At 42.1% G+C, this 23,756-nt stretch overlaps 1 protein-coding gene across 9 annotated transcripts in view; it reads left to right on the top strand.

Annotated features, from left to right (window-relative positions):
• VPS13D (vacuolar protein sorting 13 homolog D) overlaps window positions 1-23,756 on the top strand; it is a 226,893-nt gene that overhangs the window by 102,447 nt on the left and 100,690 nt on the right. For all 9 annotated transcript variants that reach the window (XM_059691217.1, XM_059691216.1, XM_059691215.1 and 6 more), the window contains 13 exons: window positions 179-329; window positions 427-637; window positions 1,321-1,568; window positions 3,293-3,484; window positions 4,217-4,343; window positions 5,901-6,043; window positions 9,832-9,962; window positions 10,190-10,365; window positions 15,094-15,217; window positions 16,009-16,244; window positions 19,225-19,333; window positions 20,002-20,165; window positions 22,522-22,630. In XM_059691217.1, coding sequence (XP_059547200.1) covers window positions 179-329; window positions 427-637; window positions 1,321-1,568; window positions 3,293-3,484; window positions 4,217-4,343; window positions 5,901-6,043; window positions 9,832-9,962; window positions 10,190-10,365; window positions 15,094-15,217; window positions 16,009-16,244; window positions 19,225-19,333; window positions 20,002-20,165; window positions 22,522-22,630 — 2,121 coding nt within the window. The remainder of the gene's footprint in view (window positions 1-178; window positions 330-426; window positions 638-1,320; window positions 1,569-3,292; window positions 3,485-4,216; window positions 4,344-5,900; window positions 6,044-9,831; window positions 9,963-10,189; window positions 10,366-15,093; window positions 15,218-16,008; window positions 16,245-19,224; window positions 19,334-20,001; window positions 20,166-22,521; window positions 22,631-23,756) is intronic.

Here is a 23,756-nt window from a genome sequence, read left to right as displayed (position 1 = left end):
TATAGGCTATTCATTCCTATTAAAACTGAGTGGTCTTAGGGCTTAATGATTAATTTTACCGAAGAGCTATCATAATAATAAGATGCTGTGATTTAGGCATTCTGGTTGGGATGGTTGTAGTTTTGTGTGTATTTTCAAAATCACAGCTATGCCTTCTACTACAATGTCTTTTTCACAGTTCTCAGCACTCCCGCCTGTCCGGGTGGTCTTTGCCGTGACCATGGAAGGCAGTGCCCGCAAAGTGATCACTGTCCGGTCTGCCCTCATTGTGAAGAACAGACTCGAGACACCAATGGAACTAAGACTGGATAGCCCATCAGCTCCGGACAGTAAGCTTTGACATAGTCCGTCCTCCTTTTACTCTGAGAAAGTCAGCTTTGGGGAGAAGACCCCCACTGAGCGCGCTAACGCTTATTTCTGTGGCAGAGCCCGTGGTGCTTCCCGCTGTCATGCCGGGGGACTCCTTTGCTGTGCCTTTACACCTCACTTCTTGGCGGCTGCAGGCCCGGCCCAAAGGGTTGGGCGTATTTTTCTGTAAGGCTCCTATCCACTGGACGAATGTAGTAAAGACGGCAGAGGTTAGTAGCAGCAAACGAGAGTGCCATTCCATGGACACAGAGAAAAACCGATTCTTCAGGTATGCATGGCACTGCAATGTGTATTTGTGGGTATTTTTTCTTTATTCTTTCTCTAAGGACCCTCAGTGATTCAGTTGTGCTTATTTAAAACCCTAAAGTTTTTCACTTTTTAAAAAAAATATTTTTATTGATTTCAGAGAGGAAGGAAGAGGGGGAGAGAGAGATACAAACATCACTGATGAGAGAGAATCATTGATTGGCTACCTCCTACATGCATCCCATTGGTGATCGAGCCCGCAGTTCAGACACTGCCCTGACCAGGAATCGAACCATGACCTCCTGGTTCATAGGTCGATGCTTAACCACGGAGCCACACTGGACGGGCTGTCATTCCCTGTTTATGCAGTTCAAGAACAGGCACAACGAATCTATACAAATATCAGAGATTGTTACTCTTCTGATGGGGGAGAGGATTTTGATTGGAAAGGGATATGAGGGAACGTTCTGGAGTGAGAGAAATATCCCATCACTGGTTTTGGGTGGTAGCTATAGGATGTATATAATTATCAAAACCCACACACAAAGCGGAACATTTAAAATCTATACATTTTATTCTGACTTAAATTGTAGGTATCTTACTGGGTTATTGAACCATTTTAATGCTATGCTCTCTCAGACTCAGCTAAGGAGAAAAAAATTCAAGTTCTTCATTGGTAGTTTTTATACCATTTTGTCTTCATAGGTTTTGTGTGGCCATAAAAAAAGAGAATTATCCAGATTACATGCCCTCAAACATATTTTCTGATAGTGCAAAACAGATTTTCAGGCAGCCGGGGCATACCATATATCTCCTGCCAACTGTGGTAATCTGCAACCTGCTCCCTTGCGAACTGGATTTTTATGTTAAAGGAATGCCCATTAATGGGACCCTGAAACCTGGCAAAGAGGTGGCTCTCCACACCGCTGACACGGCCCAGAACATTGAACTGGGTAAGGGTTTAGTCAAATTATCATTGGTAGCAATTCTGTGAAAATGTCAGTGAGTATTTTGTGACTATTTAGTAAACATTTTGGAGAAATTATAGCCTATACACTATCTCAGTAAACCAGCTCAAAGGATTTATATAGTTTAAAAAATGTCAAACTTCTAAGGTAGAAAATTATCAAAAGAAAATAATTGAACAGATTCAAAAGATTTCCAGAGGAAGCACTCAACGGAGCCTTTTTTCTTACATTGCTGACTTGATGTATGACTATAGGCAATCACTTCATCTTTTCAGACCAGGCTTTTCCCAGCTATAAAAGGAGCAAAATCATATCTCTCTCCCTTTTTTTTTTTTAAAAAAGTATTTTTTATTGACTTTTTTTACAGAGAAGAAGGGAGAGGGATAGAGAGTTAGAAACATCAATGAGAGAGAAACATCGATCAGCTGCCTCCTGCACACCCCCCACTGGAGATGTGCCCGCAACCAAGGTACATGCCCTTGACTGGAATCGAACCCGGGACCTTTCAGTCCGCAGGCCAACGCTCTATCCACTGAGCCAGACCAGTCAGGGCTCTCTCCCTCTCTTTTCAGGAGGGAAAAACATTTGCCAAGCACGCACTGTCCTCCAGGCATTATGTCAGGTGCTTCACACACATGAGCTCATGTCACCCTTACGCAATAGTTATTTGTCCCATTCCTGATGAAGACATTGCATGTTGAATGAAGACATTGCATCTAGTACGTTCAGTTTTAGGGATGAATGAACTCGAGGTAGAGAATCATTAGAATCATTATCCTATTTGTAGCACTTACAGCAAAGAGGAGCTGCTGGAGTTTGGGCAGGAAGTACATTTCTTTAATGCTGCTCTAGAAATGCTGAAAAAATGATGCCTTAGATATTTATCTTTTACAGTTTTGTATATCTTCGCATTTGATCTTCACAACGGCACGTTTGGGGTAGAGAGACAGCTGCTATCCCCCTTAGTACAGATAGGAATCTGAAACTCATTGAAATTGTGTCCCACAGCGATAAACTTACATGTCAGTGAGCTTCATTTAGAACACAAAAGTGGTACAGTGCTAGGTGTCCTTCTGAAGAAAAGAGGTCTGTGCTCTGACATTTAAGTCCTTCTTCAACAAATGTCTATGAGCCCCTGGGTGGAATGGACACGTCCTCCCACCCACCACCACTCTGTGCACACCACCACGCTATCTGCCCAGACTGCTCTCCATGGACCACCGCTTTCACAGCAGTCCTGCGATGGAGATACTGTCATTATCCCCATTTGGAGATGAGGCACAGCAAGGGTAAATCGCTCACCCTGTACCATGCCCTGGGAAGGCCAGGCCGGGACCTGAGGCCAGGCATTCGGCTGCAGAAACCTTGACTCTGACCCTGTCCTTGCCTTTATTGTGGTCTAGGCACCGAGCACAGGGCCTGATGTCTAGTAAGCTCCTAATACTCATAGCTGTTATTGGTACTTTCTGGTATTTTCATCTTTCTAACGATGCAGTTCAGACTCCCTAGTGTGGCTTCCAGGCCATCTGGTTTGCTTCATGTGTATTCTCACCTGAGCTAGAGGAAAATGGCCATTCTAATGAGATCTTTTTTGCTAGTAAGAGACAGTTACTGATTTTTCCAAAAGGAATCCAATTTCGTTTGACTGCTGGGTATTTTAACAAACTAACGTGAGAGCTTAGAAAGACAATGGCTTATATCTCCCTTAGGGGTATCACTGGAGAATTTTCCACTCTGTAAAGAATTGCTCATTCCACCTGGAACCCAAAACTATATGGTAAGAATGCGTCTCTATGATACCAACCGGCGGCAGCTGAACCTCACCATCCGGATTGTGTGTCGAGCAGAAGGATCCCTAAAGATCTTCATTTCTGCTCCGTATTGGTTGATTAACAAAACAGGTATGGGACAAAAATTGTGCACCTATGGATGAGGACAGTGGGGGGGTAAGGGCAGAGGGTGGGGTGGGAACTGGGTGGAGGGGAGCTATGGGGGGAAAAAAAGAGGAACAAATGTAATAATCTGAACAATAAAGATTTAATAAATAAGTAAAAAAACAAAAAAAACCCCAAAAAACAAAACAGGTATGGATAGAGCCGTGATGGCGAACCTATGACACGCGTGTCAGAGGTGACACGCAAATTCATTTTTTTGGTTGATTTTTCTTTGTTAAATGGCCTTTAAATATATAAAATAAATATCAAAAATATAAGTCTTCGTTTTACTATGGTTGCAAATATCAAAAAATTTCTCTATGTGACACGGCACCAAAGTTAAGTTAGGGTTTTTCAAAATGCTGACACGCCAAGCTCAAAAGGCTCGCAATCACTGGTATAGAGGCTGCTCAAGTGGGCCTTTGGCTTTGGCCATGGGAATTCAGGTTTTTGCTCAGCTGACTAAATGGAGCCAATAGAATGACTCCAACAGTCTGGGCTGCTGGAACTTTCCTGCTTCCATAATTAGTGCTCAGTCATGGTCAGAAATGTCCTCTTAGACAACAAAATGAGCCCACTAAATTAATTCAGTTTTCACTCTTTCCCCTTGATTATTTAAAAAAAAAATTAATTTTACCGTTTATGTGTCTTGGAGAGACGGGGTGGGATTGATGTATACCTCCCCTCTCCTTCCTAAAGGGTTACCGCTGATCTTCAGACAGGACAACACAAAGACAGATGCTGCAGGCCAGTTCGAGGAGCATGAGCTGGCCCGGAGCCTGAGCCCCCTCCTATTCTGCTACGCTGACAAAGAGCAGCCAAACCTGTGAGTACAGTTATGTATGGGAAGGGGAAATAAGTTCCTAGGGAAGGGAAAAATTAGCAAAGGCTAGAGCGTATCCGTGTAAGTAGAATTGTACTGTAGATAACAATCCTGACTTGGCAGGGGAGCAGCACCATGACCTAATGGGATTCTTTCGGCTCTAATTTCTGTGTTACTTGATAGTGAAAATAAACCATTTGGTTGGTTTATAATGAAAGCTAGTTTTATTTTACGTGTGTTGGAGTAGTTCTATTCATAACTCTGCCAATGAAGAGAAACCCACATGTTCTGTGCTCTGCATGGATCCCTTCTGCTGTCAGTTCAGCACAGGCAGAGGAGTTGGCATGGGGGTGTGTGGGGGGGTGACTGGACCTCTGGTAAAGCCTCTGCCCCATTAATCCAAGCCAGGTCATTTTGTGTAAGGTGCCATTTAAGATCTCAAGCACTCCGTGCACGTTTAAAGGCAGGGAGAAGCAACAATTGTGAGGATTAGATGACATGTCCTTCTAATGTATGGTATGAGCATTAATTCACTTTTGTTCTCGGTTTTAACATTCTGCCTTTTACAGGAGTCTTAATTTGTAGCAGTAATCCAAATGGCATATCTGATACTCCTAAGATGCCATACCCTGGTATCTGCAGAATTATGCTTCCTACACGCTTAAGAGGAAGGTTTAGGGAGCACCACAGGCCAGTGGGTGCAGATGCGTCTTCCAGGGAGGGCTGGAGGCTAGGTTGTTGCTGGAGTCAGGAGAGGATTGACTTGGATCTGGACGTGGTGGTCATACAGACGCTAGCCCAGTCTCACTCTTTCTGACACTTATAACAGTTTATTTTATCCAGGGAATTTGTAGTTCCCCAAGCATTTCCATATAGACCATCTCATTTGATTCTCCCAGCATCCCAGTGGCTTGGGCAGGGCAGGAAATACTGTTTTATTTTAAGATGTGGAAACTGAGGCTCAGAGAGAGACAGTTACCTGCCCAAGGTTATGTTGCTTGTTAGTGGCAGAACTGGAACACACATTCAGGAATGATGGTTCTAGGGCCCATGATAAGATACTGGCCAACTAAACAGAGCTTTGCTGTTGTAATAGTACCAGACCATGGAGGGAACGTACCTTTAGCCACATCTTCTGCACATGCTTGCCTTGCATCTACAGAATTGTGGGCATACTTTCCTTATACGTTCAGGGTATTTCGTGAACATCTCAGTCAGGAAAAGTATTAGTTTGACTCAAATCCTTATTTTTCAGAGGAATAATAGATATTTTAGCATTTTCTGTATGTCTTATGCTTGTAGACTCTTAATGTTTTTTCTTAAAGTGTTCAGTTGCAGATGTCCATACATTTTACATATTGTTGTACTGTGGCTGCCTGTAAGATACGGGGTTAACCGCCAGTAATTTCCTCGCTGTGTTTGGGAATCACATGCGTGAGGAAGAGTCAACACTAGAGTTGTAATTTGGGGTGTTAGCTACAGCACTGTTTCCTGATTAGAACAGGTGGACAAGACTTGCTTATGGATGAATGTATCAATCTTTGCTTTTCTGCCCCACAGCTGCACGATGAGAATCGGAAGGGGGATTCATCCTGAAGGCATGCCGGGCTGGTGTCAGGGCTTCTCCCTGGATGGTGGGAGTGGTGTCCGAGCTCTGAAAGTCATCCAGCACGGAAACCGCCCTGGGCTGATCTATAACATTGGTGGGTTACCTGGGGGGCAGCGGGGAATCAGACCCTTGGCCCTGAGCTCAGGCTGGGACCATAAGCTGACCATACATTTTAGGCTTGGCCGCAGGTGCTGACTTTCTCATTTGGCATTGGGTGAGGTATCTTTCCTCGGAATGCTTGATGGCTGTCAGCACAGATCTATTCTAGGGATCTAAGGAGCTACCTAAACACTGCCCCTTTTGAGGTCTGTGGCTCTGTTTAACTTAAAGTATCAGTTTGGCTTAAATCCTTGTTTTTCATGGGGATAATAGGAACACTTAGAATGCTTTTTTCATCCTCCAGGCATTTCCCACGCATTCATTAAAACTTGCAAACCCTAAGAGGGTAAGAAGCATTGTTCTCCTTGAAACTGAAGCAGAGAGGTTAAGTGACTTGCCCAGATGCAAAGGGGAAGTCTGGGTCAGAAGTGGGATTATGATTGCAGTGTGCACATTTGAAGCAGAAAATGTAATAAAATGCACTTGGTGGTTGTAGTAATTAGAAGCCCACTGAACGGGCTTTGCTTACAGAGGTGGGGGTGATGAGGGGAGCGTACTGCACCTATAAACTCAGAGCCACCTGGAATTCTCAAAAGGTTTTCTGCGGAGTTACGATAAATTTGATTATTTAAGTAACGCTTCAGGTTTAAAATGTTAGCTGTGCGTCCTTCCTAGTGTATAATTTCCAAGGATCAAAGCACCATTCATTGTCAAACGTTGGAAAGCCATCTCGGACTGTGCTGTCCGTTGAGCTCTCTGCGATGAGGGAAGTGTTCTGTTTTGCACTGTCCAGTGGGGTAGCACTAGCCACACGTGGCTGCCGAGCACTTGGGAGCACTTGGCTACTAAGAAACGTGGCCAGTGTGACCAAGGAATTGAGCTTTTCATTTTATTGAGTGTTAATGGATTTAAATAGCCACATATGCCTAGTGGCTGCATATCGGACAGGGCAGAAATAGCCATGTTGTAGAAGGAGAGCCTAAGGTGGTGTCCTCTAGCGATTTGCCCCGGGGCCCACGCAGACTCAAGGACTTACGTGTTTGAGGTTTTATTAGTAATAGAGTCTCCTCCAAGTAGAGTTTGCTTTCCGTGTTGTTTAAACCTGAATTTGTGAATTCTCCCTTGTCCTGGGGCTGCCTCCTTTAAAGTTGACATTAAGATTTTTAACAGAAGAAACAAACTTTAATTTGACCCTCCAGCTGAGGATCATTTTCTTTACTTTTGTTCACATTGTTTGCTCCGCCCCTTGAACGGGCAAAGGCTGTTCATGCTGTGTTTGGTTTTCTTTTGGGGTATCTTGTCCTTGATACACTTTCCAAAGTAAGCTACTGCAGGTTGGCTAGAAACTGTAGTTGCAACAAATTGCGGGGTGGGGTGATGGAGCTCTTAGCAGCTGGCGCTAAGGAATCACAGAATTCTTTCAGGGAGACAAATCGAGCTGGCCAATCAGAACTATACATTGAGTGCATGTGTAAACTTACATGCTAGAACAGCGATTTTCAACCTCCTTCATCGCTTGGCACACAAACTAATTGCTACAATTCTGTCGCAAACCAAAGAATATATTTTTTTGCCAGTAAAAAACAAAGATATAGTTTTGATTGATTTATAAAAAAGAAGAAAAAGAAAAAGTAATTGCCCACCCTTTTTACTCCAAAGTGACTTTAAAAAAAAATCAGGTGCCTATACTTGTGTATAAAGATTTCTGGTGCCAAGAATTAACCAATGAGACACAACCTTATTATGCAATGTGACCAGTAAGTTACAACTCTATTATGTGAACTACATATTTATGGTTCAAGACAGGGCATTCACACTGGACGGCTGTTGTGTCGAGTTGTCATTTTTTTATTTGACGATCTAAGGGAAAGGAGGTCTGTGACCTGACTAAATTGTCAGGTATTGCATGTTTTAAAAATTCTTGTGGCACACTATGTGAAAATTGCTGTGCTGGGAGCATTCATTAAAACTTATTACATATGTTTCTAGGGACAAGACCATGATTTGAATTTTGTTTTTATACCAAAGAAAGCAATAGATGGAGTGGGCTAAGATAGGACTTTATAATTCTTAAGGTTCATGAAATCTTGGCATAAAATATCAAGGGAATTTGTGGAATCTCTTACTTGAATATTTTTGGAGAGTTCGATAGATAACTAGCTCCCTATCAGGAAAGTTTAAAACACAGTCCAAAGCTCAGGGAGGCCTCACATGTACTTCCAAAAAGAGGGATTTTGTACATTTTTATCTTATCAGCTATTCATTTACTGGGGGGTTGCCAGAGCAATCTAAGATGAAAAGGGAAACAAAAAAAGCCTACTTTTTTTTTCCTCCAAAAATTGAGTCTCGGTACTGTAGGTTTTTTTCATAATGTCAAATTAAACACATCTTTTGTGTGCAGACTTTATATTAGTTGAGATCAGCTAGCTATGATAGTGTCAGTTTCTGACAATTAATGCTTTTTTTTGTGTGTAACAGAAATATGAGTGATAGGGAATATCTCTCTGTCCCAGTCTTCCCGAACATTTCTTAAATCCAGTTTCAGAGATGGTTGTTTTGAGATTTGCTCAGTCTTTTATATTGAAGACTTATATTGAAGGCACACCCAATTTTTCAAGCCAGCACAGATGAATTACAGAGTTAAAAGATTGGAATATTTATAATTGGGGTTATGTTAGGACATCCAGGGCACTTAGTTGTCGTATCCTAAGGTCTCTTTCCTTTTTATGGTTCTCTTGTTGACTGCTGAGTAGGGTCCTTTTACATGTCTCATCGTGATGTGAGTGAGGGCTTCTGAGGTAGGTGGCTGTGTGACCTAGGGCAAGTTACCTTGCTTTCCATGCCTTAGTTTCCTCATCTGTAAAATGGAAAGAATGAAAATACCTAACTCGTAAGGTTGTTATGAGAACTAAATGTGGAGCCTTTGGTAGAGGGTGTAACTTGTATTAAGAGGTCAATTAATATTATTATATTCATTATCTGTACTATAAATATTTTTATCATTGTATAAACAGAGTCCAGCCCAGTTGCTATATTTATTGTGTGAATGAACAAATAGTCATTCCCACTGAGTTTCATATTTTAAAAAACGATCATATTTTTAAAGCTAATTCAGTGCTGTTTATTTTTTTCCTTTCTTAGAGTGTTTTGAGATTTCCTTCTGTTTGATTATGACTGTCTTTCCATGCTATGTGTTTTGTTTGCCTTTTTCTCCCTGTACATAGTGGGTGCTGAAAACATGTATTTTATGAATGAATGAATTCTATAATATTTTACATTCGGTTTTAGCTGGATTCTTGGGCCAACAGCTAAAAGAAAATACTAGAGAAAAGTCCTTTGAGTTCAGGGTAGTCAGAATCCAATTAAGTAATCTGAAATTTCTACTGTATCCTGTAAAAGGGGCAATTCTCTAGTGAGAATTTTGTGTCCCAGATGTGAGCAGAAATGTAGTCAGCTTCATAAATGGAAACCAAAGGTATCTATGACTGCACACCTGTGTTTTTTAGTTGCTGTTATTATGATACACACTTTATGAAGAAGCTAGGAGTTATGGGGATATCGATACTGCCACTGAGACTTTTTAAGGCCTAAGTGGGAATAAAGAATAATACTTCGAGTGTGCTTGCTGTTTTCATTCCATTCTTGGAAGGCTTGACAGCCTCTTTGAGTGATATAATTATTTTCTTAGAGAAACAAAGTAATTGTGAAGGCTATTTATTTTTGTCAGACCATGGATTATCTTTTTTTCTGATTAATTCATGGCATGGTTTTTGTTATTTGTAGGTATTGATGTCAAGAAAGGCCGAGGTCGATATATTGACACCTGTATGGTCATCTTTGCCCCCCGTTACCTGTTAGATAATAAATCATCTCACAAGCTTGCATTCGCACAGAGGGAATTTGCCAGGGGACAGGTAAGCAGTTTACTTTTGAAGAATTACTAGTGTTTAATAGCACAGGGAGTTTTAATGTCATGGCTTATCTCCCCTTCAACGCTGTAAGTTCTGCGATGTAACCATTTCCTGCCTTTGGTACCCTAAATAGCTTCTGGTAGAGGACCAGGCTCAGAGAAGGTACTTAGTAAACATTTACTGTCTTGACTTGACTTGTTGACCAAAGCCAGTGATTCTGTGTGTTTTAGGGAACAGCCAATCCCGAAGGTTACATTTCTACCCTTCCTGGTTCCAGTGTGGTGTTCCATTGGCCTCGGAATGACTATGATCAGCTGTTGTGTGTCAGATTAATGGATGTTCCCAATTGTATTTGGTCTGGAGGCTTTGAGGTCAACAAGAATAATTCTTTCCACATCAACATGAGGTAAGTTCAGAGACTACATGTAGACAAAAAGTAGCTTTGTTTGAGGTGCATTAAATAGTAAGCTATAAATACCATATAAATTTTAAATATTTATAAAGCTATAAATAGTAAGTAGTAATACTACTCTTCATGAAATGGACCCACATGTTTCTGGCTCAGACAAAGTTCTTAAAACTTGCAAAGACCACGTATGTATGAGTGAACTTTTTGTTGGGGTGAGTTAAAGGGAATGTCAGCAGTTTTGACCATGGTGCAACTGGTGTGGTCTTAGGTGTCAAGTTGAAGGGGTAGCACGTCTGAAAACTCTGCATTTCGACATTAACACTGATTATAAATGTTTTTACTAAATCTTCTTTCGTTTGATGCTGTTTCAGTAATTATCTGCCCTTCTTTGCCAAACCCAGTGACATTCAGGTCCTTGTTAAGAAAAATCAACCAAATTTAGCCTCAACTAGCCCAGGATGACTCTTCCTTCTGCTTTCATCAAATGCTTTTTTAAAAAGTATTAGAAGTTTTAAAAAAAAATAGTGGTAAGATACACATACCATGTGAGAAAGATAACACAAAGGCCCAGAGATTGTTTTGTGGGCTTCAGGTACATAAAATTTACCACTTCAATCATTTTTAAGTTCACTAGTGTGAAGTACATTCATATAGTTGTGCCACCAATCTCCAAACTCTTTTTATCTTGCAAAACTGAAACTCTATACCCATCAAACAACAACTCCTCATTTCCCCCTTCTCCAGCCCCTGCTCTGCTTTTTCTGAATTACCCTAGGTATCTCAGGTAAGTGGAAGCATACAGTATTTGTCTTTTTGTGACTGGCTTTTCCCCTTAGCATAATGTTCTCAGGGTTCATCTGCATTATCACATGTGTCAGAATTTCCTTCCTTTAAGCTGAATAATATTCCATTGTATGAATATAGCACATTTTGCTTATCCATTGATTTGTTGAGGGAAACTTGGGGTGCATTCTGTCTTTTGGCTGTTGTGAATAGTGCTGCTCTGAACATGGGTGTATAAATATCTCTTTGAGTCCCTGCTTTTGATTCTTTTGGGTCTATACTCAGAGTAGAATTATTATTTTATGTGGTCATTCCAATTTTATTTCTTTGAGGAATTGCCATACTGTTTTCTATAGCAGCTCCACCATTTTACATTTCAGCCAACTCTGCATAGCCAATTTCTCCACATCTTCGTTAGCACTTTTTATTTTCTGCTTTTTTTGATAGTAGTCAACCTGATGGGTGAGGTCACATCTCATTGTGGTTTTAATTCACATTTCCCTAATGATTAGTGATATTAAGCTTCTTTTCATGTGCTTGCTGGCCATTTGTACTGCCTATTTTTGAATTGAGTTGTTTGTTTTTTTGTTGTTGAGTTATAGAAATCTTTTGTATATTCTGGATATTAACCCCCTTTTGAGATATATGATTTGCATATGTTTTCGCCCATTTTTTACTCGGTTGATTGTTTTGTATAGAAGTTTTTAATTTTGATGTAGTCCAAATTATCTATTTTAACTTTTATTATCTCTGCTTTTGGTGTTATAGCCAAGAAATCATTGCCAAATCCAATGTCATGAAGCTTTACCCTGTGTTTTCTTCTGAGTGCACTATAGTTTTAGCCCTTATATTTAGGTCTTTGATCTATTTTGAGTTGATATTTGTATACCAGAGGCCTGGTGAATGAAATTCGTGCACAGGTAGGGTCCCTAGGCCTGGCCGGCAATCAGGGCTGATCGGGGCCTTCCGGCTGCCAGCTGGGGCCTTCCTTCATTCCGTGTCACCCCCTGGTGGTCATAGTGAGTGATTGAACTCCCAGTGTCCCAATCGAACTCCTGAGGGGACTCTTTCCATATTAGCCTTTTATATATATAGATGGTGTAAGGTAAAATTTCAACACTACTTTTTTGTTTCTGGCTATCCAGTTATCTCAAAATTTGTTGAAAAGATTCTCCCTTCTCCATGGGATGGTCTTGAAACCATTGTCAAAAATTATTTGACTCTGTATGTGAGGATTTATTTCAAGGCTTTCTGCCTCTTTCGTCCATATGTCTGTCTTTATGCCAGTATCACACTGTTTTGATTAGTAGCTTTATAATAAGTTTTGAAATCAGGAAGTGTGAGACCTCCAACTTTGTTCTTTTTCAAGATTATTTTGGCTATTTGGAATCCCTTGGGATTCCATCTAAATTTTAGGATGAAATTTTTTGTTTTGGGGGGTGGGGGGGACTTGGGATTTTGATAGGGATGGCATTAAATCTGTAAATCCACTTTGGGTAGCAGTGATCTTTTAACAATATTAAGTCTTTCGATGGATGCCTTTCCATTTGTTTGTGTCCTCCTCAGTTTCTTTTATCAAATGCTTTTGAAGCTGAAGACACTGAAATCAGTGCTATTTCAACACATTTATAAGCAAAACTTAATCTTTTATAGTTATGGCTAGTTCTTCATTGAGAACACCATTGTAGGGGAACAGAAAAGTAATAGATGATAAACAGCAGTACCTATAGTTGACTTTTAAAAAATGCATTATCTAAGGTTTTATTTTCTTTCATTCCCTCTCTCCCCCACTAATACAAGTGAAAGTTTATTTAGAAAGCCACAGAGTTAGAAAAAGTGAGCCAGCTGGGCTGTGTGGGCTCAGGGAATAAGTTACAGGGGAAAAAGAAGGGGCCCTTGGAGCTTAGGAGAGGGAGAGAGGGGGAAAGGTGCTGGAGTGCTCCAGAAAGATGGGGGAGGGGGGCGGCGCATGAGCTAGAGAGGACAGGCACAGGTGAGAAAGAGAGAGACAGCGAGAGAAGGGGAGAGAGAGAGAGTGAGCGAGCGAGCTCTATTTTCCTTCATTTTGTCAATAGCCCTTAGTAGAATTAATTACATCTGGTTAGTGGTTTTCAGGCTCTGTTCCTAAGAGTAGTCGGGGGTCTAAGCTGGTGACTTTAGAGGCCCAGGGAGCCAAGTGGTCAGGTCTTCAGTGCCCTCATCCCTTCTTCAATCAGAACTCTTTGTCAATATCATGTGTTTCTCACAAGATTTCACTGGGGTCTGCAGAGGGGTGGGGGAAAAGGAGAAGTTCTGCAGCTAAAGCCACTGTTGGTGTATATAACTCTGAGGGGGAGGCTGTCCAGATCTATTGTGTTAGAAGGGGAAGCCAATTTGAGATTATATACAACAGCTACTCCTGGTTACGTTTAAAAAAAGGAAAAGAAGGAAAGTAAGGACCAGGTGAGGGCGGAAATGACTGTACCTTTGTTAACCCTTTTGAAATGACGTCCTGAAGTACTGAGCATAGACGAATGCCAGCTGTTTTCCCCACTTTCCCCACCATGTCACTTGGAAACAGCTTCAACCTACAGAGAACTTACGCGTTGTACAATGAAGATCCCTACATCTTTTTCCTGGATTTATTACATTTCATCGTTTTGCTGTGTTCTTGATCTCTCTCCATACACATACATACATTTTTTTTCTGAACCATTTAAAAGTAAATTGAAATCATCATGGTAATTCAGCCATAAAAACTTCACTCATCACCTAAAGACAAGGACGTTTTTCTAAATAAATATACTAATATTACACACTGAATAAATTTAATATTGATTTGTTTTCTAATAAATAGTTCTTTAAATGTCCTTCATAGGAACCCCTTCCTCCTGGTCTAGGATTCAGTCAAGGATCATGCGTTTTATTTGACCCAATTTAGCTCATCTCCTTTCATCTAAATGGTCACTTTTCCTTTTTTGTCTTTATTGACATTGACATTTTTAAAGAGGTCAAGCCAGTTTCTTGTAGAATGTCCTATTTCCTGATAGTTTCCTAACATAGACTTGGGTAAAACCTTTTTGGTAAGAATACATCTATGGTATTGTATTTTTCCTGTTGCATCACGTCTGGAGGCCTGGGCTGTGACAGCTGTTGTCCCATTACTGATGTTGCTAAATTGGATCATTGCTAGGTTAAGCTGGTGTCTAACAGGTTTTTCTTACAGAGTTACCTTTTCTTCTTTGTAAACAAAAAAATCCATCTGGGGATAATTTGAGACTGTGTGTATATTGTTTCCTAAAATCCTTTCACTCAGTGGTTGGATGGTTCTTATCTGAATCAATTATTACATTGGTGGTTGCAAAATGGTCATTTTCTGATTCTCTCATTTCTTCGACATTTATTAACTGATGATAGTCTTCTGTAAAGAACAGTTTTTCATTCTCTACAGTGATATGTCTTTATTTAAATATGCACACATACGTGCACACATAAAAATATATAAAAATTATGATCACATAGTGGTACCTCCATTACAGAGGATTCTTCCTCACCTGCCTTTGTCCTATAGCGAGAACCCTGGTGATCAGTAACATCAATATGCTAGTTTGAACCATATGAAATTGCTCTGTGTCCATGTCAAAAGTACTCTAGTATTAACAATTCTATTCAACCAACATTTACTCATTTGCTACACTGACACCATTATCCCAAACAAACCCCTAAGTAAAATTTGTAGATCTTGCTGCCCAGTTACAACATGCTATTCAAACATTGCTTGAATAAATTCTTTTTCATTGTGTGATTATACTGTCAATTCCTACCTTTTTAATGTGATCAAAGAACACAGCAGCATGGATTGGTGTCTAAGCAGTACTGTGATTGTGAGAAGTATGAGCGGAAAGTGAACTGTGACTGGTTCTCTCCATTTTATGCAGCCTCTTTTGTTTCCTTTTTCTGCAGAGATACCTTGGGGAAATGCTTCTTCCTGCGCGTGGAAATTACACTCCGAGGAGCTACCTATAGGATCTCCTTTAGTGACACAGACCAGCTGCCCCCTCCTTTCCGAATTGACAACTTTTCTAAGGTATCAAGTGGAGTTTAGAGCCAGTTTGAAGAGGGTGGAGTATGTACTGCCTTTAAGATAATGAAATGCATTTTAAACGTGGGTTTAAAAGAAGCCATACAGGAATCTCTGTGGCTGGACAACCTATAAATCTTCACCCTTAAGAGGTGGTTTCTGCTGGTTATTTTGCTTGCTGGGCAGCTATACCCAGAAGTGACTTGTCAGTCGCCAGTGCTTATGTGACTAGATTGTTGGGTCAACATGGTGGCCCTGTGGACATTCCACATGGAGAGAGGAGAGAGTCAGATTGTCTAATGACAGTGGGAAGGGGCAGCTATACCATTGCTCAGTTGCAGTGAGCATTTTTATAAATCTTACAAATAAAGCCAAATTGGAAACCATTAGATTCTATTTTAAATTATGCCTTTGAATGACAGTGTCTTAGAATGTGACTTTCTGTAGCTAAATTCAAACATTTTTGTGCTGTTCTGTGTTTAGAGTATATCACAAGGGTGAGGGTGGCAGAGATGCCACTGAAAGGGGAGAATTGCTTCCCTTGGTACTTTCTGCAAAGCTTCTAAAAGCCCTTTGTCCAACAGGCGATTGCCTGTGTCATTTAATTGGTGGGCTTTTTATAATTTGGAAGGTGATTAGAAAGTCAAGAGGCAAGATGATGAACCTCACTTGTGCTTGTGGTGTGTGTAGTAGGATTCATTTGGGAAGGATCTGGAACTTAAACCTAGGAAGTGCTAAGTCATGTTCCAATAACACCAATCTGAGTGACAGCCCTGTTCCTCTTGCCATCGCTGTAGGTCCCAGTTGTCTTTACTCAGCACGGTGTAGCTGAGCCCAGGCTCCGAACTGAAGTGAAGCCCATGACCTCCTTGGATTACGCCTGGGATGAACCCGCCCTGCCACCGTTTATCACTCTGACTGTTAAAGGGGCAGGCTCCTCTGAGATCAATTGCAACATGAATGATTTCCAGGATAACCGACAGCTTTATTATGAAAATTTCATTTACATTGCTGCTACATACACGTTCTCCGGGTAATTCTGGGTTAAAGTATTATCCTTATAAAGCAGAACACTCTGATTATTAACTGGTTTTAAACTCTAAGCAGTTCTTACGAGGCCGAAGGATAACGGAAGATTCCTTTCATTCTTTGCCAGATCCTAGGCTCCAGATCTGTCTTGAGATCTTGAGAAGTCTTTAGTCTAAACCACCGGTTCTCAACCTGTGGGTCGCGACCCCTTTGGGGGCCGAACGACCCTTTCACAGGGGTCGCCTAAGACCATCGGAAAACACATATATAATTACATATTGTTTTTGTGATTAATCACTATGCTTTAATTATGTTCAATTTGTAACAATGAAATTGGGGGTCACCACAACAGGTACTGCATTAAAGAGTCATCCTAGAGCCCAAATGTCACTGGGAATGGACGGAAGGGCATCTTGGCTTAGCTACTTTCCTTTGTTGGTTGCAGTTCTCTTTGGTAGTGATGGTGCAGGATGCTTATCTCGTTATAGTTCAGTCAGACATGTTTGTTTGTTTCTTTTTAAAGATTAAGACAACAGTGTGACACGCTTACAGTTTTAGTGCCCGAAAAACCAGTTCTTAATCTGGTTGCCAATCATGTTTTTCCCTTAATGTTCTTATGTTAAGTTCCCGCCGTGATTAAGCTCTTGAACTGAAGAATCCTAATGGAGGACTATGGGTTGAACAGCTCTGGGGCAGATGAAAAGAGGATCTTGGTGTGCTAAGGCTGAACCATCTTCTGGAGCATATTAGATTCTATTTCTTTGCATTTTTGAAGAGAACTAATGATGGGGAAGAAGCTAGTTTTGTATGTTAAATTGTGGTGAAAGTCACATAGCATAAAAGCAACAATTTTACAGTGAACAGTTCAGTGGCATTTTAGTACCTTTATGATGTTGTGAAGCCAGTCTCTATCTAGTTCCAACAGCTTTTCATCAAGAAACCCCAGTGCCATTAAGTAGTTGCTCCCTATTACCCTCTTCTCCCAGCCCCTGGCAATCACCAGTCTATTTTCTGTTTCTAATGATTTATCATAAAACTAGAGGCCCGGTGCACGAAATTCGTGCAAGGGGCTCGGCCCTCGCAGTCCCGGCTGCCTCAGTCCTTGCAGCCCCGGCTTCATCCAGAAGGTCATCTGGTAGGTCTCCAGACATTTGTTCTGCCATCTGGTATAATTAGCATATTAGCTCTTTATTATATAGGATCCGGTATAATTAGCATAGTAGCTCTTTATTACATAGGAAGGGATGTGTGATCTCTTGTGTGTGGTGGCTCTCACTTAGCATAACGTTTTCAGGTTCGCTGTAGCAGTACTTCATTCCTATTATGGCTCAGTGATAGTCCATTGTGTGGACATATAGCATTTCGTTTATCCACTCACTCACTGATGGATACTATGTTATCTTACCTTTTGGCTGTTGTGAACAGTGTCACCACGATCCACATGCCTGTTCTTGTGTTTAAGGATTTGTTTTTCAAATTTTTGAATGTACACCTAGGAGGGGAATTGCTGGGTTCTAGGGTAATTCTGTGTGGAACTTTTTGAGGACCCATTATACTGTTTTCCACAGGAGCCGAACCATTGTACATTCCCACCAGCTAAGTACAATGGTTCCAGTTCCTCCTCATCCGAAGCAACTGGATATTTTCTGTTGTTTTGATTGTAGCCATCCTCCTGGTGTAGAGCGGTATATCTCATTGTGGTTTGGTATGCGTTTCCTTTTTGCTAATGGTGCTGAGGATCTTTTCATGTGCTTATTGGCCATTTATTTGTATATCTTTGGGAAAATGTCTATTCAAGCCCTTGCTCATTTAAAATTTTGACTTTTGCCTTATAATTCTTAAATTTAGCCATTCCTTACATAATAAGGATACACATACTATACCAAATATATTATTAGCAAATATCGTCTCCTATTTGTGGATTGTCATTTTGCTTTTTTAAAAAACTTATCTTTAGTGTTGAAAGTATTACAGATGTCCACGTTGTTTTATTTTTCCCCTTTGACCCCTTCCACCCTGCACCTGCCCCTCCCAGCATTTTACTTTCTTGATGGTGTTCCTTGAAGGGCAAAAGTTCTTAATTTTGTTGAAATCTAACTTACCTATTTTTTGGTTACTTGTGCTTTTGATGCCACGAAAACTAGTTTTTAACTTTGAATTTATCAGTCCCTTTTTTATGATAAACCTTAATGGGGGGAGGGGGGCAATGGGGGATAAGGACACATATGTAATACCTTAAATAATAAAAGAATTAAAAAAAAAAGATTAATGGGAACAAGAGAATAATCTAAATACATTCATCGAAATACCCTAAAGTGTAGGTAGGCTGCAATATTCCATAAAGCTTAGGATTCCTGAGCCACAGAGAAATGTCACACGATTGAATTGCAGGAAGGTGAGTGTGAGCCCTTTTTTCCTTTCCTCCCAGAGGGACTTCTGATTTCTTGCCCAGACTTGGGGATGCTGTGATGCTGGTGTGCTGCCTGGCAAGGAGTAGCACTAATTCTTAGACCCTTGGAATGTCTGGCTTAGTTTTTTGGCCTCCAAAGATATATAGTTATCCTGAATTTTAAGTCACTAAAATTATATCTGAATTTTAAGCCACTAAAATTATTAGGAGAGGGGAGATATCAGAGTATGTCTTCTGACAAATGAATCTTAAATTGTACAGGAAAACAACACAACCTTGATCTTTCTGCAACTCAAGTCACTTTTTCTTCTATGATTTAAAGAGACAACTTTCTGGATGAAGCCGGGGCTGCAAGGACTGAGGCAGCCGGGACTGCGAGGGCCGAGCCCCTTGCATGAATTTCGTGCATCAGGCCTCTAGTTTTATGATAAATCATTAGAAACAGAAAATAAGAAAGAGAATTGCCTCCAGTGACGTGCACTGGAGGTTTTAGGCGTTTGCTTATGAGCACTTAAATACATGTGTGAGTATATACGTATGTGTGAGTTATATATGTAATTTTTAAAAATTCTAGTTTACAGGAGGGAACAGGAAGGCCTGTGGCTTCCAACAAGGCCGTTACCTGTGCAGAGCTCGTCTTAGATGTCTCGCCAAAGACACAAAGAGTCATTTTAAAGAAGAAGGTAAGAGAGCTTAGAATTTGGAGTTTAGAATAAAAGATTTTTAACGCTGGAAGAAACTCGGTTCTTCTGGTCCAACCCCTCATTTTAAGTGGAGGAAGAGGAGACTTAGGCTGAGTGACTTGCTCAAGGCCTTGATCTGGTTTATTTCTTCCCACTGTCCCATGACATCTGCACTAGGAGTCCCAAGCACCTTCCCATCTTTGATGCCCTTTTTGGAAAACTTAATTCTGTTTGTTTTTTTCAAATCTGTGATATCATTTTCATTACTCTGCTTTTCTGTTGTAGTACTCCCCTAATCTACTTATTCCTAAACAGAATGCAAGTTATCAAACTGACAGTTTTTCCCCTTTTTATGCTAACATTATTTTCAAGTCAATTTAGGGAAATGTGTATGCTAATAGACCTAGATATAAAGACAGTAAAATTTGGCTAGAAATATTACAAATGACAGAAGAACTGGTAATAAATAGTTCAACCTTCAAAATAAAAGAAGTTTCAGAATAGAGTTGCAGAAGTCACTTTAAGTGACTAGGGATTAAAACTATGAAAGCTTGAATTTAAGCCTTTATGTGGTGTGCAAATGTCTCTTAGTGTAGTTCCTACTTGAGAACTTCTCCCTTACACGGAGCTGTGGCTGCACATGACCGCTCTTTCTTGTCTGCCCACAGGAACCAGGGAAGCGTTCTCAGCTGTGGAGGATGACCGGGACCGGCATGCTGGCCCATGAGGGCTCGTCAGTGCCTCACAACCCCAACAAGCCCTCAGCAGCCCGCTCCACCGAGGGCTCTGCCATCTTAGATATTGCTGGGCTAGCAGCTGTAACTGACAACAGGTAATATTATTCAAGTTCATTGCTTTCAAATTCACTCAAAGGAATTCTGTACCAAAAAGCGAGTCTGTAAATGAAGTAGGAATTTGTCTTTTTATATTTGTTGTATTCTTCAGTGACAGAAACCTCTTATGTTCTCAAATATGAGCATTGGGCCTTTATTTTATTTTTTTAAGCTATGGAGATGTTTAAAATTCAAACAATAAGGATATATTATAAAAAGTGAATGTTTCTTTCACCCAGACTTTCATTGATCATTACCCCCTAGAAGTGAACAGTTTCTTTTTAAAGATCTTTAAAAAATTATGCTAACTCTTTTGAAAGCAGAAACAAATTATTTAGAGAACAATCGAGGAGTTGTGGCTAACTCCTTGGGTTCAAATCAGCTCTTTAGCTTTGAATAAATTCCTTTATTTGCTATGCCTTAGTGTTTCTGTGAAGTCAGTGTATTTGTTTTCAGGTAAAATCTTATTCCAGAATGATTTCAGATGACTTATAAGTTGAAACCCACTATAAATAAATGTATTTGGAAATAAAACAGAACAAAGACTACTGAAAATATTTTAAAATGTGTTTGACAACCCTTCTCATACTGCATGATAGCTAGTCCTTGTGAGAATGCAAGAACCTATATAATTGTATAAGTAAATAATAAATATCCTATAAAATAAGAGAGAAATATGCAAATTAGGCCGGGACATCACTACCAGTTCAGGAGGCTGCATCACGACCCAGCGGACACCCACCACCACCAGGGCTGGGTGCAGGCTCCAAGCCACTGCAGCGCAGCTCAGAGCCCGCCCCCAGCCCTGGCGCTGCTCAGCTCCAAGGCCACTCCTGCTGGGGGTTTGCGGGCAGGCACGCAGCGCAGCCTGCCCTGGGAGCAAGGCCCCTGGCGGGAGTGCGGTGCCACCCAGCTCCAAGGCCACTCCTGCCGGGGGTTCGCGGGCAGGCACGCCACGCCGCCTACCTTGGGAGCCTTCCTGCCCTGGGAGCAAGGCCCCCGGCGGGTGAGTGGTGCTGCCCAACTCCGAGGCCACTCCCGCCGGGGGTTTGTGGGCAGGAATGCCATGCCGCCTGCCCTGGGAGCAAGACCCCCAGTGGACCTACGGACCCGCCCAAGGAGGCGTGCTCCGAGCTGCGCCACGGCAGGACCAAGGCCCCCAGCAGACCTGCCCAGGGGGGCATGCCCCAAGCTGCGCCACAGCAGGACCAAGGCCCCCAGCAGACCCGCGGACCCACCCAGTGGGGTGTACTCTGAGCTGCTGCAGCCAGACTGTGGCTTAGGCCCCCCCCCTGCTCCCTGTGGGGAGCGGGAGTCCTAAGCCATCAGTAGGACAGGCCCTGAGGGCTCCCAGACTGTGAGAGGGGGCAGGCTGGGCTGAGGGACACCCACCCAGTGCACGAATTTCTTGCACCAGGCCTTCTAGTTTTATATAAATGATGGGTGGGTCCCTCAGCCTGACCTGCACCCTCTCCAATCTGGGAGCCCTCAGGGGATATCCTACTGACGGCTTAGGCCTGCTCCCCGTGGTTCGCTGCTCTCTGCGGACTTGCCTGCTTGATGCCACTGCAGGCCCTGGTGTCTGCTCTCTGTGGGGGCCTGCTTGCCCTTCATCACCAGGGCCAGGAGCAAGCAGGGCCCTGCTGTCTGGTCTCTGGCTTGCCGCCGCAGGGGCAAGCAGGGCCCTAATGTCTGCTCTCTGTGGGGGCCCTGTCGGGGACTGCTTGCCCTTTGCTTGCCACGGCCAGGGGCAAGCAGGGCCCTGCTGTCTGCTGACTCGCTGTGGGGGACATTCCCGCCCTGCCCCCAGCTGCTTGCGTGTGCGCTGGCTTGGAGTGCCTGGATCCCAGGGATGTTCCCGCCCTGCCCCTGGCTGCTTGGCAGCTACGCGCGGGCCTACAGGCTTAGAGCGGCCTTGGTCCCAAGGACACCTGTCCCCGGGGTCCAGGCCTCTTGGCACTGGCGCATGTGCGCAAGCAACCACCCCAGCTGCTAGGCACCTGTGGATGCAAATTAACCCGCCATCTTTGTCAGGTTAATTTACATATTCACTCCTGATTGGCTGGTGGGTGTTGCAGAGGGATGGTCAATTTGCATCTTTCTCTTTTATTAGTGTAGATAAAATGAATCCTTAAAGTATTACTGTTACTCCATGACCCTTTTGTTGCTTTCCATTTTGTTTTATTCCCCTTTCCTCATTAGGAGATACCAGCTGCCATAGGGTTCAAGCTAACTGCCCATTAGATTTTAAGGGAAGAGGATATTGGAAGGATGAAGAATAAAACTGTGGTCCTAGTATTTCCTTCAGGCTTGAACTGTGTGACTCAGGACTCACTGCATTTCCCTTTATCCCAGGTATGAGCCGCTGATGCTCAGGAAGCCTGATCGCAGGAGAAGCACAACCCAGACCTGGAGTTTCCGTGAAGGAAAACTGACCTGCGGGTTGCACGGGCTGGTGGTCCAGGTCTGTAAGTTTTGACATCCTTGGTGGTGAGGAGCAGCAGTTCAGCCTTCTTTGAAACAAGGTCTCAGTGAGGGGATACATTACATGTTCAATGGAGAGAACTAATTACAGAGCAAATATGTATTGTCTCATTTTATCAGGAAAGTCAGGGAACTTTTGTTGTGCACCTGTGTGTATTATATGGAAAATGTTCTTGAAGGTGATATATAAGAAATATGTGAGGGATGGTTGCCTCCAAGGTGATGGGATTTTTTTTATTGGCTTACTTGGATTTTTTTCTTTGACATAAATTACTTACGTAATTTTAAGAAGAAGGAAAGAAAAATGTCTACTGAAAAAGCCCACCACTAAGTGAGGTGGATTGGTTTGAGACCTGTGAGGTTAATATAATAGCTGCAAGAGTGCTTAGTAAAGTGTTCTCAGAGACGGTGAGTAGTCATCATGGGCTCTTGATTCTGTTTATTTCTGCATTCTTAGTGGTGCCCAAATAGCATTTAATTGTTGTAGCAAATGTCAGGGTGAAGATTGCTGTGGTCCGTTTCCCCTGTCCTCTAGTCAGCCAGTCTGCCCATGATGAACTCCCAAGTTCTTTATAAGCAAATACATTTGGAAAATTACCGGGAGTTTGGATTTTCTTCCCTCAGGCTTCAGGCCGGCAGTGAGACCATGGATCTGAGATAGGAAGGTGTCTCAGGGGTTTGGGCATTAGCAGAACAGCATGTGTGACTGTGCGTGCAGATCTGTCTCTGCCTGGGGTTTTACCCCAGAGGTTAACACAAACACAGTAGGCCCTGGCTGGGGAACTCTCAGTGTGTTGTTGCTGGTGGAAACCAGGCTGTCCTTCGTAATGGGAGGCGGTTCTCCAGGGTAGCGAGCAAAACTGCAAGGAGCCTCTGAGTGCTATTTGCTGAGATTTATTTTCTTTATCTCTATTGCCCTTAGCTTTTTTCATCAAAGGCAAGCTGCTTACTTATATGAAGCGCACATCTGGAATGGATTTGTGATTTTCAATTAGCAATACAATTCAGACTTCTAGAGGCAAAAGGGGGCTTGTTATAATTGTTGGATTCTGAGTCTGATCCTGAATTTACTTCTCGTTTGTTTCTAAAGCCCTTGTAATTCTGAT

Source organism: Myotis daubentonii, chromosome 3, assembly GCF_963259705.1.
Source record: "Myotis daubentonii chromosome 3, mMyoDau2.1, whole genome shotgun sequence".
Lineage (NCBI taxonomy): Eukaryota > Metazoa > Chordata > Mammalia > Chiroptera > Vespertilionidae > Myotis > Myotis daubentonii.
Note: the sequence above shows the minus strand (reverse complement) of the source record. Positions and strands in the feature narration are given on the sequence as shown.